Genomic DNA, 20,805 nt, shown 5'->3' on the forward strand with positions numbered 1-20,805 from the left:
CTGGGAAACCCACTTACTCCAGAGCAACTTTAACCGGCAAATCTGCACCACGTGTGAGGAACCTCTGGCCTGCCAGATGTTGCTGAACTACAACTCACATCAGAGCCAGCACGGCCAATGTGCTAGGGAGCTGTTCCTCCCTACACCTGATCTAAAATCTCTGTTCCGCTGTTAAGAATTTCATCACATATGAATGTAAGAAGAGCCTGCTGGATCAGGCCAATGGCCCATCAAGTTCTGTTCTCACAGTGGCCAAACAGATGCCCCAATGCGAAACCAGCAAGCAGGATTTGAGCCCTCTCCCCTCCTGTGGTTTCCAGTAACTGGTATTCAGAAGTACTGTTGCCTCCAACCATGGAGTCAGGGCATAGCCACTGTGTCAGATTCCTACTCCATGAATTCCTCTGACCCTCTTTTAAAGCCATCCAAGTTGGAGTCCATCCCTGCCTCCTGCAGGAGCGAGTTCCAAAGTTCCACCCATCAGATGCAGATGTGCCAGGAGAACGGCCACTCTGCTACCAGCCTCAGAGTGCTTCAAGCATTATGCGCAGTGTAAGCAACGAGGCCCAAAGGACTCAAGCAAGCCATGCCTGCTACTTCTTTTTTGACCTTCAAAGATTCCCAACAGCCTGTTCATGTACCATGATTTGAAGGGCAATGGACACCAAGCAGACAAAAGATTTTTGTGACACAAACAGGATGGCGGGGGAGAGAAGGACAGGACAGCTGCTGTCATTTTATTTTTTCGGGTACAGATCTCATCCACGGAATTAATTGTTTCCCTTCAGGTCTTTGCTTCTGCCAGCACTTGCATAACTGTCCCCTTTAGCCTTGCAACGCAAGAAGGTCCCCTGAGGTAAAGCTCAGGACAGAGGACCGGGACGGGATGGCCTTGGCAGTCCACTTGGGCAGGGAGGGTGTCCTTTGCTCACTGTTTCAGGAATGGGCAGACAATCCTCACGTGGCAAACAAAAGCAGCTGGCAAGGGACACAGGGGTTTCAAAGGGTGACGAATGAAGCCTGTGGAATGGGGAGACTCACCAAACTAACATCGACTGCCATGCCCAGGAAAGCAGCCTTCACCAACCCAGTGGCCTCCGGATGTTTTGAACTACAACTCCCATCAGCCTCAGCGAGCATGGCCACAGTCAGAATGGCTGTGCTGACTAGAGCTGATGGGAGTTGTAGTCCAAAATTCTCAGTTTTCATATTCACAGGGAATGTTTGAGGCCTAAGGGGCACTCGGGGATAGGAACTGGGCAGTTCCACCACCCTCAGCAGCCGGGGTAGAGATGGCCAGTGAGAGGGTGTTCTCTGTGACAGTCACCAAGTTGTGGAACTTCCTTCCCACAGATGCACATCTGGGAACTTCATTATACAGTTTTTGGCGGTATGGTGAAGATGTGCCTGTTTACCCTGGGCCTTTGACACATGTGATGTATAGTTTTATGACCCAGACTACTTTTGTGAATGTAATTTGTATTAAACTGTGGTCAATATTGTATTTTAAATGGCTGTGATCAGTCCTGGGACCTTAGGGTAAGGGGTGGGCAATAAATCACATATATATGACGATGAAAATAAAATTCTCATAACAGAAGGGCTACCTTACCGGTCTCAGTTTCGGTGAGATAATCTCCAAGAGGAGGCAAAGGGCCTCAAGGACGAGAGATTGTGGTCCGGCACGGCTGCGGGAGGTTGGCGTGATCCCAGACATCATGGAAGCAATGAGGTTCTGCATCTGAGTCAGCTTCACCAGGGACTTGAGAAAAACAAAACAAGCGGCACTAGTGAGCTGTCAGTCTCCAAGTTACGTTTTATCATCATGACGTGGAATGTTGACCGACAGGGCAACTTCAGCAAGATGTGAAAGGTCAGCCTAGCACAGGGGTCTGCAACCTTTAAGACAAAAAGAGCCACTTGGACCCGTTTCCGAAGAAAAAAAAACTGGGAGCCGCAAAACTCGTCATTATAAAAATAACTTTTTTGTCACTTTTTTTTATTATTTCTTTGTTTGACCCCTCAGAATTACTCCTCCTCATAGAAATAAACGTTAAATTAACAAGTTACTTTTTTTTGTGTGTGTGTTCTTCACTCCCCTTCAAAACAGTGACCAGCGTACACGCCCCCTTTCAATGCAGTGACCAGCGTACATGCCCCTTACAATGTAGCGGGTGGGCGGGAAGGTGACGTCGGGACGGTGCGTGACTAACGCACGCACCGCCCCCATGCGACGTCACAGCCAGTACAGCGCCTGCCACAGTGGGGAGTGTTGGGGCGCACAGTGCGCCTCCTCCCCTCGCTAGTATCCGCCCCAGAGCCGCGGCAAAGGTGTAAAAGAGCCACATGCGGCTCTGGAGCCGCGGGTTGCAGACCCCTGGCCTAGCAGAACTTATGCAGGTACGAAGGAAACTGCTTTGTACCTAGTCAGTTATTTGTCCACAGAGATACTGGGAATTGAGCCTGGGAACTTCTTCATGCAAAACAAAGTGCTGGGCCACTGAGAGATGACAATAGTAGGTACACCAGCTTTGGAAACTGGTAAGCTCCAGGATCAAGGAGAAAACTGAACAAGCCTGGACTCAGGATTAATTAGGAATGCCCCTTGCTGCCTCAGGGTCAAAACAAATACAATACCTTGTTACGCAGATGCAATAGAGCGCAACAGGCTGAGTGGTAATGTTTGTAACAAATTTGTTTACCGGTTACTTCCTACGAATCAAGTCCAGGATGTATACCATAAACAATCCTTAAGCAAGGTATATAATCTATTTAATTAAATCCAATGAAGATATATTTCTTCCTTTCTTCATACAGTGGACCCTTGACTTACACCCGCCTCTCCTTGCGGACGTTCCAAGTTGCAATTGCGGCAAACCTGGAAGTAAACACTGGGTTTGCAGCGATTCGCACATGCACAGAAGCAGATTCTGTGTCTGTGCGTGCACACAAGCGGCTCCCGTCGTCTATGCATGCGCAGAAGTGTGCTGCCACCTAATGCGCATGCGCACAATGGCACCGCTACTAGTGTCCGATTTCGCCCAGCAGACAGGCCTCTGAAACGAATTATGATTGTAAGTAGAGGTTGTACTGTACATTCTTGTTTTAGTTTATATGTTACAGTCCTTGAATGTGGTTAAGGAAAAGTCCCCAGAATGTCACGGACAATACAGCTGATGAGTCTGGCTAGCACAGGTAGCAGACACAGGCAGGCTGGCTCAGGCAGCTGGGTAGGGTAGAGGGTAGAACAAGGTTTCAGGATTATTTCCTTGTTTCGCCCTGAAGGACTTCCTCAGCTATTAACAGTTCATCAAAGTGTGTAACAGATTATGTAAGCAATGATTCTTGGACGATTCTCAACACTGTAGTACCTTGCTGCCTCAGAGCATAAAGAAACACAACTAGTGCAGAGCAGTCTCACATTGCTAGATGAACTCAAACTCAGGTTTTGGGTTCTGCCAAGCTCTTCCAATGCATGAATCTGAGCAATGCATAGGCCAGGCTAGGGTTAAAGGGACTGCAGGTGAACTGCATGGCTAAGTGTAAACTCCAACAAGCTCCACACACCCTGCCTCTTCCTTTTCATTCCAACTGGCGTCCCCCCCCCCGGGAGTTCCAGCTCCCTGATCTCTCGCCCTCCCCACAGGATCTGCCCACCCCCTCCAAGACAGCGCCACTTGGCTTGCGACACCTGGCTCTGCCCACGACCACTCCTCTCTCAATACATGCCTCGTGCTGGCTGTTGGGGTAGGCCAGGCGGGGAACGCTGGAAGCGGCAAAGAGCAAGTGGAAAGCGACGGGGAGGAAGGGCAAGTAGCGCATGAGCTGGAAGTTCTGCCTGTGCAGGACTGCCTTGTTCACCAGGTCGGAGAAGCCCAGCCACTCCAAGGCCAGGCAGAGCGAGTCAAAGGCAGAGTCCTTTATCTTCATGTTCAGAAAGTTGTCGTACAAGCCCTGCCAAGGGAAGCAGAGACAAGCCACAGTCACAACCATGAACCATAATGCGCTTGTGAAACAGTCATGGCTCACCCCCAAAGAATTCTGAGACATGTAGTTTGTTAAGCGTCCCGAGAGTTGTTAGGAGACGCCCTATTCCCCCTCATGGAGCTACAATTCCCTGAGTTCCCTGTGAGAAGAACTGACCGTTAAACCACTCTTGGAATTGTAGTTCAATTCCTCTCAGAGCCTTCAACAAAATACAGCTTCCAAGACATTGTTGTATGCTACCCCAATTTCTGAGTGGTGCGAAGTTCCACGGTTTATGTTTCCTTTGGAAATGAGGCACAACAGAAACTGTGGCATCTTCATGATACAGTGGTACTTTTGGATGAGAACAGGATCCGTTCTGGATCCCCGTTCGCATCCTGAAGCAAACGCAACCCGCACCTGCGGGTCGCGATTCGCTGCTTCTGCGCATGTGACATCATTTTGACGTCATTTTGAGCGTCTGCGCGAGCAGAGAACCCCAGAAGTAACGTGCTCCGTTACCTGCGGGTCGCTGCGGTGCACAACCCGAAAATATTCATCCCGAAGCATATTTAACCCGAGGTATGACTGTATATGATTTATTTACACATATATAGCATCTTAGCCTACGATGGAGGGGCTTAAAGCATTGACACCCCAAGAGGTTCTGCCTTCTCCCCTAGCCACAGCAGCCTTTTGTATTCTAACTAACTCTGATCTGAAGGAGTTATTGCTCTCTCTGGTGGGATTTCTAATGGTTCATCACTTTCCTTTTGTTCTCCTTAATGGCCCATTCCAGATGATCACTTGAACATGGGAAGCCAATCTGGCTTTACATACTGCTTTGAATGTATGGTGTGAATGTGGCCAAGGTGTCAGCCAGTATCTTTTGTTGAACTGCAACCCCCAAATGCAACATTGAAAGGCATTCACAGAGGCTACCCTACAGCTCTGGGCTTTTCATCTGTATGAGCTTCACCAAATTCAGAGCCTGACCAACTTTCAGAATCACAGCTTTTAACTGAATAAGCTTTTGAAAGATGGTGGAATGCTGAAATCCACATGTAGTGTTTTTCTAAGTTTTAGGTTTCATTCTGAATGTCTTCAAGTCATTATAATTTTGCGTGCCTCTGTATCTGAAGAAGTGTGAATGCACACGAAAGCTCATACCAAGAACAAACTTAGTTGGTCTCGAAGGTGCTACTGGATAAATTTTTTTAAAAAATAATATATTTCTGTTTCTTAAGTATTATAACTTGGCCCAAGCTCTAGATAATATATATTTGGGGGTGGGAAGGACATGGGGAGATAAGGATCTGAACTAGTGGTCTGAATTTTGCTTTTTCACACCAAAGCGAAAAATGAAACACAAACTACATGCCTGGGTAAGCTTTTCATGTTCTCCTGAGGACATGCTTAGATGCAGGATGTGGTGAAACCTTTGGGCATTTGGATTAAGGGAAGCTCTAGCCGAGGTCGCATGGAACAGGTTGTCATCGCCCCCATTAGCAAGGAGGTGAGCCGGAATTGAAGGGTCCAAACCAATTCTCTGCCTTGGAACAGAAGCAGAAGCAGAAGGGTTAAGATTGGTCATGCAGTTTAAAGCTTCCCCATGGTGCTGGGGGGGGGGAGGCGGGGGGGGGAATCAAGCAACAGTGAACTTTGCAGTTGTCAAAATGTGGAGACATGATTTCATTATGTACTTTTGTTTTCAAAACAAATAATTTTTGCTATATTTTTGTAATTTTTAATCACCATTTAAAAAATAATCAATACCGTACAGCATACTACTTTACGTAAACCACTTAAATTCTAAGCAGTATTTAAGCATTGCCAAATAAATAATTTTAAAATTTATCTCACACTGTTCTACCAAATACAAGTCCTCCATGCACAAACATCAGGAAAAAAGAAAGCATCTGCAGCTTTTAATGGTCTAAATAACATAATTAAAAGAAAAAAAAATCAAATAAAGATGTCATGTCTGGAAACAATAGTTCAGTTTGCAAAATTCCTTGCAGCCTTAAAACCTGGTGCATTTTTGCACTTCTATTAAGAAATATACCCCAAAATGCATCTTGGAAAGGACAAATTGGCATGGAGAAAGTGGCCAGATAATCCACCCCGCCCCCCCGTAACACTAGAACTAGTGGGCAGCCAATGAAGCTGAATGTTTTTGGAGATTCAGGATGGATAAAAGGAAGTCCATCTGCATGCACCGCATAGTTAACCTGTAGAACTCACTTCTGCAGGAGGCAGCGATGGCCACCAACCTAGATGCCTTTAAAAGAGGAGTAGACAAGTCCATGGAAAAGACTAGCAATGGCTACTAGCCAGGAAAGCTATGCTCTGCCTCCACAATTGGAAGCAGTAATGCTTCTGAATACCAGTTGCTGGAAACCACAGGAGGAGAGCGTGCTTTTTAGAGTTTGGGTCCTCCTTGAGGGTTTCCCCCCGTTACCTGTGTGGCCATTGTGAGGACAGGACACTGGACAAGATGGGCCATTGGCCTGATCCAATGGGCTCCTCTTAAGTTCTAAAGGATCTGCCGAATGAAGCGCAGAAGCTCCCCCTCCTCACCTCTGCACTTTTGGAAGCTGGAAGATCTCCTGCCAGATGGAGAACAGCCCTTTGTTCTGGTCTTTAGAGCCAACCTGCGTGGTCTGCACGGTCCTCGCGTTCAGTTCCTTCTTACCTCGACTGTGCAGGAACTTAGAAAGACAACAAAGGGAGATTTGAGGACATGGAACAGGGTTGACGGGCCTGTCAATTTCAGACTCTCCAAGTTTCCTCTTTTACTAAGTTCTCCACATTTTCACATCAGTTTGCAATAAAGTGTTAAAGTGGTGCAGCGGTTAATGTTGGAAGAGGACATAGGAGAGACCAGGGTTCAAATCCTCATTCAGCTATAAAGCTCACCGGATGCTCGTGGGCCAGTCACAAACAATTTTTACATTTTTATTTATTTTATTTCTCTCATGAAAATTCCTTGGCATTTTGGTGCAAAGTTTTCCTAATAAACACATTCTTCTATGCAGCTTTGATTAATACACACATTTTTCTGAAAGCAATTCCCCCTTAACAGTGCACATTTTAATGTGATTTTCACCCAAATATGTGTTTTCGTACACATTTTCCCCTAATGTATGCACTTCTGTGCCTTTGTTGTGGTTAATCAAATAGAGAACTGCATCACAAAACTCAGGCAAGTGTGAATTTCAAATAAGGGCTAAGTTTTGGTTTGTGCATAGATTCTTGAAGTGAGAATGAGGTGGTTCCTCATGAAAATGCAAACAAAATAGAAATTCTCCTCCATCCCTGATATTAAGAGGAAAGTGGGGTATGTGAAGTTACCTGCAGGGTGTTAATACAAGAGCGAATGTCATTCTCTGCCTTTTCACACAATGCCAAGAGGGCCCCTGTGTCAGCTTTCATGCCTTGCTTAACGGTGATCTGAAATGCAAAAATATGTATATTAGAGGCAGCTGCACATGTGAACATTTATTTTTTTTAAAAAAAACCTCAGAGCGGTTTGCAGAAAAGTTAAATATAATAAAATTAGCACTATGAAAAATTAACCCTTATATTTTAAGACTTTCAAAAAGATAACATAACAACGGAGTAGAAATAGGTTAAAAGTCGAATCAACTTTCCAAACATATACTGCTTAATCAACAAAGACCTAAGCGGTCTACACAAAATTGTGTAAAATATTTATTAAAAATAATAAAACTGAATGGATAATAAAGAAACATAATGAAGAAGTGGGCTAGCTTTTGCCAAGCTTCCCTGGATTGCTTGCCTGGCGGCCATGTTCCTCACCACAGAAAGAGCCACCAGGCCAGGTGAGTTCTTTAAAGGCTGACACAGGTACAAAGTTCATGCTGCAGGGAAGTATAGTCCCAAGGCAACGGAAGAATAAATTATATTGGGTCTGGGTCTTACTTCGTGCAGCCTCTGGACCAGCCTGGATGGGGCCGTTGAGGGGAAGTTGAGAAGGAAGGCTTGTTGTCTCAGCAGACGCAGAGAAGGGACGTACCTAGAAAAAGAGAAGAGGCATAGATGTATATTGGCAGGGAAATAATTTGTTTTTCGAAATATTTTTTATTTTATTTTACAAGCGTAGAGTTATAACAATACAAAATGGCAATATCCATTTTTAGCGATTTCTCTGAATCTTTAGACTTCCCACTTCCCCCTCCATGGGTCCTATTATAAACCTTTTCAACTGCATATTATTTCATCATCCAGATTTTATGTCTCTGCATTTTGTCCATAAAATCTTCTACGTTACAAGTGTTATTGTAATCCTGCTAATGTTTTCATCAGGTAACAGTGGTCTCTCAAGTAAATTATAAAAATTTTCCCATTCTTTGTTGAAGTTTTGGTTTTCTTGGTTCCTGAGCTTTCCGGTCAGTTTTGCCATTTCAGCATAGTCCAACAGCTTAGTTTGCCATTTTTCCTCATCTCTTACTTGTATGCAGTACAAGTTTCTGGCTGTCAGTGTGGTGGACAAAAGGGTTCTGAAAGTAGAGTTGGTCAGGGCTGAGGGGAGAGAGGGCCTTTAGTCCAGAGACAGAAGAATACAGAAATCAAAGGGTGGGTGGGAGTGACACAAAAGATACACTTGTTCAGGGTTTGAAATCTAATAACGGGATTTTTCAAGTTTCAGCTTTGGAAATTTAGGAGACGTTTCTCCTCAAGATCTGGCAGGCCTAATGTGGGAAATGAAGCTTTTTAGGCCCCTACCAATAAACAGTAACCAGTCAAGATGACCAATGTCATTCCCACAATGCTTTGCTTCAACCTCCGAACAGGTAGTGTGGCCATGCTCCCATATGTGTGAATTTATTTATTTGGTTACATTTATATCCCACTGTTTTATCCAAGCTCAAGGTGGTGTATGTGGTTCTTCCCCATCTGAATTAATCCCCACAACAACCCTGTGAGGTAGGTTGGGCTGAGGGCAGTAACTTGCTCAAGGTCACCCGGTGAGCTTCACAACCCAGTGGGGATTTGAACCCTGGTCTCCCCCAGGTCCTAGTCTGACTACTATGCCACACTGGCCCAGACAGAATCTTACTGGTCATTGCAGATGCAGATGATTGGCCGCAGAAGGAGCCCTCCTTCTTTTCGCCTCTTCTTGCCGCTTGCCCCGCTGGTACTCCCGCCCGATTCCACCTCTGCTGCTTTACGGTTGATGATGCCCAACAGCACATTGATGGATGCCTGAAGAAGAGAACAAGGCAGAACAGAAGGAAAGGTAAATTCTTGGTGGGGAAGGGATGGGGCCACCTTACATGATTCTCCACCTTACATGAAGAAATTCTCTCACCATAGGAGCCCCGTCAATTTCATCAATAATCAGGCAGTTGGGCTTCTCATTGGCTCCTAGCACAGACTTCATCTGGGTGGCTGCTTCAATCCGTGTTTTGAAGACATCGGGGCTACGGTCATCGCTGAAACAAAAATACTGCCTCAGAAAGGTTGGCAGAAGTGCGCAGACAGTGGATAATTGAATTCCATAATTTAACTATGCTCAGCATTAAGTTCTTCCTTTTATCTGTGCTGAATATCCCAACATCTGCTGGATCCAAGGCTGGCCCCTTTTCTGGGGAGGGGCCTGATACAGAATTCCTGGCCTGGAATTGTCTCCCAGGAGAGCTCCGTAGTACCACCTTTCATGCTACTTTAAAATTCCTGCAGAAAACCCAACATTTCGGTGAAGCCTTTGGCTCAGCCTACTACCTCTCATGCCCTACTGTGTAAATCTCATCCGATCATGTGCATCTGAAACCACACATTGCTTCCTTGCTTTGCCTTCTTTTGCTGCTCCTGCTGTCAAATATTAGATTCTGAACTCCTCGAGGCAGGATCTTGTCTTTTTACTCTGCATTAAAGCAGGTGTTCAGTACAACCTGAACTACAACTCCCATCAGGCCTAGCAAGCATGGCCAATGACCAGTGTTACGGAAAGGGGGGGGGGCATGTCTTCTTCACCTTCTTCTTCGCTACAATATATCAATTTATTTCCAATTGTCAATGTCAAAAGGGACTAAAATTTATAAAATTCATAGAAAATCAACGTGCCAATTTGCTCAATTTCTCTAGGACTCCATCACACCTCCCCTGCCCTCCATAATCCCTCAAGCAAAGTGTCAAGACCCTAATCCTGTCAAATCACTCTGCCAAGCCTTTCCTCCGGGCAATGCCAGGTGGCAGACTATGCATACATGGACCATTGTCTTCCCATCACCGGCACTCAGGAAGCGCTTATCTGCGCATATCTCCAGCTCTGCATATTCCCCCCTCCCTCCTCCATATGTTAATCCGGTGTAACCCAACCTCTCCTTAATGTATTCATGATGTAATCTGTGTAACCCAACCTTTCCTTAATGTATTCATGATGTAACTGGGATGTGTTTTGCACTGTATTCTGGGACATGGGGGGAGTTTCAAAAGTTCATGTCACCCCTTTCTCGCTGTTCAATCTTGCCTTGAACCTGTTGCGCAATAAACTTGGATCTTCTGCAATTTGCTCCTGTCCGGCTGAGCTCATTTTCTTCCGCAGGGACCCACGGACTTAGTCCGATGAGCTGGGTGGCAGAGTAGCCCCGCACCCAGATTTTAGCCGTAACAGTTGGCGCCCAACGTGGGGCATGCGGTTCTCCCGCGTTGCTGACCGGGGGCCCCGAAATCTTCAGCCGGCACCGGGCCATTTTGCCTGGGAAGATCCTTTGGACCCTCGGCCATCCTCCGGGCGGTAATCAAAAGCCCCAGGAGTTCAGCCGGGGAGCAAAGAGGGATCCAGCCGGCTTATTCATCGATCCCGGGATCATCATAGAAGACACGTGAGTATAAGGAAAAGGAAAAAACCCAGTGCACTGGTGGGAAGGGGGTGGAATCTCCTGGCAACTGAATTCTCTGCCCTCCTCTCTATCGCTCCTTCTCGCCTGTCTCTTGGTCCAATTGGTGAGAGAGACCGTGGACTGCTGCTCGACCCAAAAGGGGGGTTCTGAGCTCTATCTCTTTCTCCTCTCAAACCCTCCAGTCAGCCGCACCAATTGGGAGCCCGAAAGTAAGACGGAGAGACCCGGCTTGGAAAGACAGCCGACTCCCCGCAACGGGCATCCCAGTTGAAGGCAAGGGGCTGGAGTTCTTCTTCCGAACTTCCCGAGCGCCCTTACAGAGGGGGCAGGAAGGGGTCTTGCTTTCTGTCTCAATCCCAGCCGCACTGGTCGGTGCCACGTAACACGTGTATCGTGCGTGAGCCCGCTTCCAAAAGCAAGGGGGATTTTCGGTTCAAAACTCTATCCAGGGATCACCCAATCTGGCACCGCACGGCGCGGGCGTTCAGTAGGGCCCCTTTTCCTGAGATTGTGACGATAGGTAGGAGGTTGCCAGGAGGGATAGCCCATGAGGAATTGGGCGGGATCGGCAGAGTGGAAAAGGACCCCAGGTTATTAAATAGGAAATAGGAAAGGAATAGAAAAAGGAACCGAGTGGGTGAAGCTCGTTAAATTGTTAGGAAGTTGCCAAGCAACAAGGAAAAGAAAAAACCCTAAATAGCCCCCTGTACAAGTTACCCAGATCCAAATCAACCCCTCTCTTTCTCCCTTCTCTATCCCAGAAAAAAGAAAAAACAACAACAAAAAAGCAACAACAACGCATGCATATATAAAGGGGTACCCAGTCAACTAAGCATTGTGAGCCCTGCCAGTTTGGTTAACTGGTGGTGTTTGAAGAGGCAAGGAGGCTCTTAAAACCATGTGGGACCTTCCTACTAATTTCACTTAATGAAGCCAAAGGAAGCAGCCCAACTCCTTGCAATAACCAACTAAAGGATGAGAATATATATGTTTACATGTTGTCTGTTATGTGTGTTGTGTGTTAATACATATATGAGAATATGAGAATATGTATGTTTCCATGTTGTCTGTTATGTGTGTTCCTTCTGTCTCTGACAGACTGCCTTTTTTAAGTGTGCATAGTTTAAACTGCAAGCTTGCTTCAAAATTTTAAATCTAAGGAAGGCATGCTGGACCTTATCAGTCCTAAATAAGACAAATTGAGAGTGAAGGGTGCAAATGTTTACCCCACCTCTTGCTTTGCCGCAACTTTTGAGATTGTGAGTCTACAGTCTATTTTGGAATGTGAAGTTAACCTAATGTTTCTGCTGCAAAAGCGTAGTTGAGCACAACTGCTCTCTCAAGCTAAAATGCAGTGTCTGTATTTCATTAAGCACATGCCTATGAAAATAGGTGTTCTTTCTAAGAAAATTGTTAATAAAAGGTAGAAGCTTCGATAGACAACAGTTGTCTATCTATAGAGTCCAGTCCTGATATCAGTCTCTAAGATCAGCCAGGGTTTCCTGGCTTCTTATTGGAAAATGCCTCTCCCACTTGTTTCAGTCTCTTTCAGGTCCCCCCCCCCTTTCTTACTTCCGTGCCGAGTGAATTTACTCCCGAGTAAGCTTCCTTCAGAAAGGGGGGGGCACATTCTTTGCTAAAGGTACCCTGCATCTCACTTTCCTATGTGTAGTTATTAAAATAATAGTAGTAATAATAATAATAATCTAAATTAGGCTTACTACTCCTCTGCAAGTTCAGGAAAAATTGTTCACTTTTGTATTCCCTTTAAATCAAATCTATGGCTGTTTTAATTATGCTTAATAAAAGATCCTCTCCCTATCTTAGAAAAACTGTTCACTTCAATCTTCCTTTAAATATCATTTCACTAGGAACTTGCATTCTTTAGTCTAAGGAAGTAAACTCTCACTCAGGCTGGCTTCAGGATCTGCTAGAGGGGTTCTGTATGGGGCTGGGTACTTTTGTTTTCCTCTTCCTTGGTGCATGATGGGAGCATTGATTGTGCTCTCTTCCCCAGTGGTGCCTGTGTGCATGGGTGTGTGTGTGTCTCTTTGGTAGTGCAGGTCTTGCTGTGGGGTCTTGCTGTGAACCCTATGTTTTGGAGGGTTGGACTGGATGACCCCGGGGTCCCTTGCAGCTCTCCCGGTTTGTGGCTGTGTGGAGGGACATGTGTCCGCGGGCATTGGAGGGTAATTCTTAAATTCTGGTGTGGTGATGGAGTTGAAATTCAGCCTAGCTTTGCTCTTTAGTTTTAAAAAGTGAGAGGTGAAGCTGTGATGTTTTGAAGCACAACTGGTAATATCAAGCATTTGAGTGATTACGGTGTTTATCATTTTGTCTACTATTTAAAAATCAGACTTCAAAGTCAATTCAAAGTTTAAGCACATACAAATACATATGGGCCTTGACCAATCCTGTAAATAAAGGGCAGGAAAAAATTTTGTCTGCAAATGGTAAGGCTGAAATGACTTAGAATGTTAAAATCCTATGAATTCTGAATCTCTGGCCATTTTTCCCATATATAAGGGCGTGGCATTGTTCCGCGAATGATCACACAAAATGATAGCCCTTTCCTGTAAATAAAGGAAGCACTCCCTTGCTTGGGCTGCAGGAAACATGATCCCTTAGAAAATTTCTAGCTTTGGTAAATGCTTGAATTGCGGAGTTTCTTGTTTTGTTTTAAATCTAACCCTATTTTTAAAAATCTACTCCTTATCCTTCATTTCCTTTATTCAAATGGTAATTTAGCCAAAAGATTCAACATTTTCAATAGTATAAAAGGTTTGCTGAGACATGAACTCTGCACATGCACAGAGGCTAGATCAGCTAAAAAAAAAAAAGGAAAAGAAAAAGAGAGAGAGAGGAAGGAGGGGGAACTGTAGGGGGGGAGAGGAGGTTTGGAGAGCTTGGGCTGCAGGGAGAAACTTATCCAAATTTCCTTATGTAAAACTTGGAACCATTGAGGGAAATCACGCTTAATGTACCCTTAAGTACTGGACCATCAAAGTCAAGAGGTTGCCAAGTTTCAAATCTTAACATGCCAAATTCTTTTCACAGGTGAATATCAAAGCATTCCCCCCTCAATGGGATTTAAATCACAGACTTTGTGTGCATTTTAGGAACAGCATTTCCTGACAGGCTTCTCACATGAAATAATTTTCCCTTTTAACAGGACATGTGAACCCCGATAACAAAGTGTTTGTCCCTTCTTTTCTCCCACAGCAACTTTCTTTCTGTTCTGTGAAACAAGTCTGAATCCCTGCTATATTAGTGACTTCCATCTCTTTGTGGCTTTGACACTTTTAAGTTACAAATAATCTGTTTTCATTTATTTAATCCGTTTTTCCATGATGTCTATGAAATTAATCGAAGCACAAGCAAACATTATTTGTGGAATGGTATTTGTTTACCTTTTGCCTGAGCATTTCTTATTGATTCTGTCATTTTGGCTATTTCAAGGTACTTGCAGAACTTTAAATTGTCATTCATTTTTTCTTGGTAGTAAGTCATTTCCCAGTATTTTGCTATTAACATCCTAGCCGATATTGTCACATCAAGAAACACTCTTTTATTTTCATTGTTACTTCAGGTTTCTTAAAATTGTGTGTCTTAGCATTTATTTATTTTTGGTTCCTCATAGGTCATTGTGTGTGTGTGTGTGTGTGTGTGTGTGTGTGTGTTTTATTATTATTTTAACCTTGTATTTTTTACAGTTCTCTTTTTTAAGTTCCCAAAACCCTGCCCCCTACAGGATATCACTTCTACAAATGTGTTACTACAGATCCAATGAAAAGCTTCGCCACCACAAGACCTGCAGCAACAACAACAGACACCAAAGTTTTCAAAGTGGCCACAGCAATTCCTTTCAAAGGGGGGTGGAGTAGAATTGTAAGGACATCTTCTCACTTTTGAACCTCAAGACTGTGCTCCAGGATTCAAAAGATACATACATAAAATATCACAATTGTCTCAAGATATGCAACTGATACTTAATTAGTTTGTTTTGTATTATGTGTTATTATGTAGGAATGTTGAAATGTGTCTGACAGTGTGTTATTTCCACAAATGGGGGGGGGGGGCTATTTTTGTGGCTATTTTTGTGTGTAATTGTTTTTATGTTTAATGTCTTATTCCTTACACCCCAGTGGAGGATTCTCATACATGTTATGCTTTTTAACAGACCAGGCTATTATGTAGTCCAATGTTTAGAATTAGATAAATCTATAACCACACTTCGTTGTTTCACCTGGCACTCTGCCAACTTCCCTACCCATTTTGAAATGTGGTAAAACTCACTTTACCAAGGAGAAGCCTCAGGAAGGTGTATATGCTTTGGTTTAGCAGGAATAATCCCTTATAGAGTTAAATTGACTTATTTGGACAAATGCCCCTTAAGAATGGTTTTGCTTTAGCAGATTGGTTTGAAAAGTTGAGAACCATGGGGCAAAATAAATTCAAATTGGACTCAGTTTGAATTGGGCAAGTGTATCCAGGCTGCAATTAGCTTTTGGTCCTTAAAGTGCAAGTGAGCAACTTCCCATGACTGCAAGACCAGAGCCTATAATAATAAAATCCCATAGAATGGCCAAGGCAAGGACATTTCCCTCATGACGTGCCCAAACCTGTGCCAGCTGGGGTGAGTGCCAGGCAACATGGTTAATATGAAAGCCCTAAGTGGATTCACCAGGGATTGCCACTACTGTGACACCATGCCGGTGTGAGACCACAGAAGAGCTACCTTCGCACCTGAGAACACAAAAACGGTGGAGCTAAAAAAAAAAAACCAAACTGCATTTTTTTCAGTCAGTAGCGGACCTTCCTGCTAAATGTAAAGCATAGACCACTATTGAACAAAATACAACAGGTGTTCTTTTATGTGATATCCTATATCCAGCTATCTGCACTACTATACTTGCAAATGACCTTAAGAGGCATGGCTTGAAAGTCCCCTTCAGGTTTGCACAAACCCACACATCTAGTACGGTGGATACCAAGTTATTAGTGCATATCTATATAACATACACGTACATTATTGTATTGGTCCGTGTTGCTCCCTCCTTTGCTGCCCTGCTCAACCCACCTCCTTTTCCATTAAAGCCTATTCCCACTCACAGGGCACCCCTACCTTCACCGAGATTTAGGGTGCGGAGAAAAGATTTGCAAGTTCTTATAGAACTTTAATGCAAATCTATCTCCGAATGGGGGACTGTTACGGAAAGGGGGGGGCATGTCTTCTTCACCTTCTTCTTCGCTACAATATATCAATTTATTTCCAATTGTCAATGTCAAAAGGGACTAAAATTTATAAAATTCATAGAAAATCAACGTGCCAATTTGCTCAATTTCTCTAGGACTCCATCACACCTCCCCTGCCCTCCATAATCCCTCAAGCAAAGTGTCAAGACCCTAATCCTGTCAAATCACTCTGCCAAGCCTTTCCTCCGGGCAATGCCAGGTGGCAGACTATGCATACATGGACCATTGTCTTCCCATCACCGGCACTCAGGAAGCGCTTATCTGCGCATATCTCCAGCTCTGCATATTCCCCCCTCCCTCCTCCATATGTTAATCCGGTGTAACCCAACCTCTCCTTAATGTATTCATGATGTAATCTGTGTAACCCAACCTTTCCTTAATGTATTCATGATGTAACTGGGATGTGTTTTGCACTGTATTCTGGGACATGGGGGGAGTTTCAAAAGTTCATGTCACCCCTTTCTCGCTGTTCAATCTTGCCTTGAACCTGTTGCGCAATAAACTTGGATCTTCTGCAATTTGCTCCTGTCCGGCTGAGCTCATTTTCTTCTGCAGGGACCCACGGACTTAGTCCGATGAGCTGGGTGGCAGAGTAGCCCCGCACCCAGATTTTAGCCGTAACACCAGGGATGATGGAAGTTGTAGTTCAGGTTGTACTGAACCAAAGGCTCCCCACATATGAAATAAAGGAATACAGCCTGTAAGGTGGCTTAAGCCAAGCCTGTAACTTATGTCATGACTTGCACCCATTTCACAGATGTGACAAGGGAACAACTGAGCCTCCAAAAGCTCACCCACAGGGCCTAGAGGGGACATGAACCTGTGACGCCTGCATCTAGTACTCTAGTCATAGTGCATTTGTAGTCTCGCAGTGGTTTAGCTTGAGTGTACCAGAACTGCAGGTGGCAGGGAACCCAGAGAAAGGCAAAAGAAAGGCTCCTTGGCTGGCTCACCTGGCATTCATCTCCACTGCGTTGTACCCAGCATGTTTCACAATGACGTGAGCCAAAGTGGTCTTCCCCAGGCCGGGTGGTCCGCACAGGAGGGCAACCTGCAGGCAACAAAGAGAAAAGCCACAATAACATCAAAATCCGGGGCTTTACAGCAAACCTTGCAAGCACTTTTTGCACCTTAAAAGGAAAAAAGGAATTAGAACATATTCCCCAAACATTTTATCCTTGGTAGGGTCAGCCTCAACTTTCACTTTGTTACCACCAGGTGTGGATCTAAGCTCCTATTCCAATTTTTTGTAGTTAAAGAGCTTAAGAACAGAAGAACAGCCTGCTGGGTCAGGCCAGTGGCCCATCTAGTCCAGAATCCTGTTCTTACAGTGGCCAACTGGATGCCTCTGGGAAACCCACAAGCAGGACCCGGGCACAAGAGTCTCTCCCCTCCTGTGGTTCCAGAAACAGGGATTCAGAAGCATCGCTGCCTGAAACCATGGAGGCAGAGCATGGTCATTGTGGTGAGTAGCCCTCAAAAGCCTCCTTCATGAATTTGTCTAATCCTCTTTTAAAGCCATCTAGGTTGGTGGCAAATCCTGCCTCCTCTGGGAGCGAGCTCCAGAGTTTAACTCTGTGCTGCATGAAAAGTCCTTTAATTGATCTGCCCTGAATTTTCCAACGTTCAGCGTCACTGGATATCCACAACTTCTAGTGTGGGATGCGTGTGGATAAATATGCATGGGATCAGCCTGCACATTCATTTTGCAACTTTTAATCACTGCACTGGCTTTCCATTTTGCACCTACTCCCTCGGTGGAGAAGGGTATTCCAAAGAGAGGTCACCCCTCTCGTTTCCTCCACACTTAGAACATCAACGACTGCAGCTGTTTGCCTTTCCGTAGGACTTTTCCGGGCCTTTCCGGATCTGCCTGCTATGCGTTTACTGTGAGAGGCCAAGGCAGCGTGAACTGGAAATGATTAGGCCAAGCAAACAGCCTCTTGTGGATTTTTGAGGGGATATTTGCTGAGACCTTTTGCAAGTGCCCTAGAAGTTGCCCAGCTGCCTGCAGGATCCATGTGGACAACCCCCTGGCCCCAACGCCCTTCTCCACCTCAGCCAGTCTCCTCACTTTGTATTTTGGTCGGTTGTGATGGTCCAGCTCGGCCTCCAGGGCCTCCTCTGTCAACTGGGCTTTGCTCTTCCATTTGCTCTGCTGCTCTTTGGGGTGTCTGGATGTCTGGTGAGCCTCGGCGCTTGTCCTGGGCTTCTTGGTGGGCTTCTCCTTCCCAAACACAACCGTGTCCCAAAGCTTGAGCCACTTCAAAAGGCAGCGGTTTGTGTACTGAGGGGGGAGAGAGAAGAGGGTGACAACCTTCCTCAAATGAGGCAAAACAAACAGAAATTTCCAGTCAGCTTCAGAGGCCCTCCTCTGACTACCACTTATGATAAAGAAGAAGAAGAAGAAGAAGAAGAGTTTGGATTTGATATCCCGCTTTATCACTACCCGAAGGAGTCTCAAAGCGGCTAACATTCTCCTTTCCCTTCCTCCCCCACAACAAACACTCTGTGAGGTGAGTGGGGCTAAGAGACTTCAAAGAAGTGTGACTAGCCCAAGGTCACCCAGCAGCTGCATGTGAAGGAGCGGAGACGCGAACCCGGTTCCCCAGATTATGAGACTACCGCTCTTAACCACTACACCACACTGGCTCTTTTTGGTGGTGACCCAAGTGCCTTATTATTATTATTATTATTATTATTATTATTATTATTATTTGTGAGTTGCCTAACATAGGGCAGCCTTTACACCAAAGCTTCCCGGCAAATTGCAATGAATAAGTAGCAATACTGAGGTAAAATGCTCAGCAATACTCAGGTAAAAAAAAGAGAGGGGGTTGAGAAGGCTTAAAATAGATGGAGACCCGCATGCTCTTTCTTTAGAAACAAACTGCTTTACCCATTTTGTATTGGGGCCAGGCCCTGCTTCTGAGGGAACATGCAAACTTCCAATCATATACTATTCCAGAAAAAAAACAGAAAAAAAACCAGAATGTGTTTGGCGGTAAAACTGTGTTACAGGCGCACTACCGAACGATGAAGGAAAACAGTCTCCAATTAAACCTTCTGAGATTCCACTTTCACCAGACCTTTCCCCCCTCAAGCTTTTCTTTACCACCACAGGGACTAGAAACTTAGAAAGGACATCCGGGTTCCCTAGAGGAATTTTATACTCAGTTGCAACTGCTGCGCTTCTGCAAGGCAGCTGCAAGCTGCATGGAGAAATGGTGCCCCCTAAAGAGCAACGGCTGACGAGAAACTCTTACATCATCACTGAGCAATTCCACGTAATGCCTGGGAGCGAACCGATCAACCCATAGGGACCCCTGAGCCTCCTCCTCGTCCTCTTCCGCTGCGGCAGACTTCCCTTCTTCCTCACTGGGGGCCGAGGCTTCCATCTGAGTCTCCTCATCCCCAAGACATCTGCAAGAAGGAAGACTTATTTTGAAAGCACTATATTGCTGGGTGGGAAGACTACCTATTGGCAGAGCTCAAAAGCTTCCTGCTCATCTAATAGACCATCCTGCTGCATCAGGCCAATGCCTCATCTAGCATCTAGTCCAGCATTCTAATCTCACAGTGCCCACTGAGATGCCCCAATAGGAAACCCGCAAACAAGATCTGAGCACAAGAGCCCTCTCCCCTCTTGTGGTTGCCAGCAACCACAGAAGCATTGCTGCCTTAGACTGTGGAAGCAGAGCCTAACCCAGGGGTCAGCAACCTTTTTCAGCCATGGGCCGGTCCACCGTCCCTCAGACCATGTGGTGGGCTGGACTATATTTTTGTGTGTGTGGGGGGGGGGGATGAATGAATGAATGAATTCCTATGCCCCACAAATAACCCAGAGATGCATTTTAAACAAAAGCACACATTCTACTCATGTAAAAACACACTGATTCCTGGACCGTCTGCGGGCCGGATTGAGAAGGCGATTGGGCTGCATCCAGCTCCTAGGCCTTAGTTTGCCTTCCTCTGGCTTAACCATTATGGCCAGTAGCCCTCAAAAGCCTTATCCTCCAAGAATTTGTCCAATTTTCTTTTAAAGCCATCCAAGTTGGTGGCCATCACTGCTTTCTGTGCGAGCGAGTTCCATAGTTGTGCTGAATGAGGAAAAACCTTCTTTTATCTGTTCTGAATCCAAGCAAACTCTGCCTGTGTATTTATAGCTGTCCAAGGCTGAACTTGCCAATCCAGGAGAAAGAGAGAAAGGGCTCTAGTTGAGTGGTAGAAGGTCCCAGGTTGTGTGTGAAAGCCACTGCCAGTCAGAATAGACAAGCTGGGGGAATATGGCCCTCCAGGGCTTTATCTGGCCCTTGGACTCTCCCTGGGCCACACTCATTTGCAAGCCCTATCCTCCATCCCCTCTTCAAGTGCTCTGGCCTAGCTGTGATATGTCCTTGAGCTCTTGCCGGTCTGGATGGAGGACCACAAGATGTGAGAGGGTGTACAGAAACCTCAAAGATTTCTCTGCAGCTCCAATATAGGCTACTGTACAAAGGTCTCACCATCACTGCTCCACCCACTTTGCCTCTGGTCTCACCCATCTCTGGACAGCAGCCCCCAGAATGTTGCCTACCAGCTAATGTGGTCCTTGAAGCGAAGAAATAAATAAAAATGCTTCCCACCTTTGTCATAGGTAATACCGACCCATTTCAAGCAATGGCTTGACTCGCGATAATTCAGCTTCCTATTACCCTAGAAAAGTCTTTAGGAG

At 45.4% G+C, this 20,805-nt stretch overlaps 1 protein-coding gene across 2 annotated transcripts in view; it reads right to left on the reverse strand.

Moving 5' to 3' along the window:
* Positions 1 to 20,805, reverse strand: part of CHTF18 (chromosome transmission fidelity factor 18) — a 40,626-nt gene that overhangs the window by 14,919 nt on the left and 4,902 nt on the right. For both annotated transcript variants that reach the window (XM_053365851.1, XM_053365850.1), the window contains exons 8-18: positions 19,358 to 19,514; positions 18,166 to 18,378; positions 17,045 to 17,142; positions 9,302 to 9,425; positions 9,050 to 9,195; positions 7,912 to 8,005; positions 7,321 to 7,419; positions 6,547 to 6,677; positions 5,348 to 5,519; positions 3,730 to 3,954; positions 1,613 to 1,762 (exon numbers count right to left, since the gene is read on the reverse strand). In XM_053365851.1, the coding sequence (XP_053221826.1) occupies positions 1,613 to 1,762; positions 3,730 to 3,954; positions 5,348 to 5,519; positions 6,547 to 6,677; positions 7,321 to 7,419; positions 7,912 to 8,005; positions 9,050 to 9,195; positions 9,302 to 9,425; positions 17,045 to 17,142; positions 18,166 to 18,378; positions 19,358 to 19,514 (1,609 nt within the window). The remainder of the gene's footprint in view (positions 1 to 1,612; positions 1,763 to 3,729; positions 3,955 to 5,347; positions 5,520 to 6,546; positions 6,678 to 7,320; positions 7,420 to 7,911; positions 8,006 to 9,049; positions 9,196 to 9,301; positions 9,426 to 17,044; positions 17,143 to 18,165; positions 18,379 to 19,357; positions 19,515 to 20,805) is intronic.

Source organism: Podarcis raffonei, chromosome 14 (genome assembly GCF_027172205.1).
Source record: "Podarcis raffonei isolate rPodRaf1 chromosome 14, rPodRaf1.pri, whole genome shotgun sequence".
In the NCBI taxonomy this organism is placed as follows: domain Eukaryota; kingdom Metazoa; phylum Chordata; class Lepidosauria; order Squamata; family Lacertidae; genus Podarcis; species Podarcis raffonei.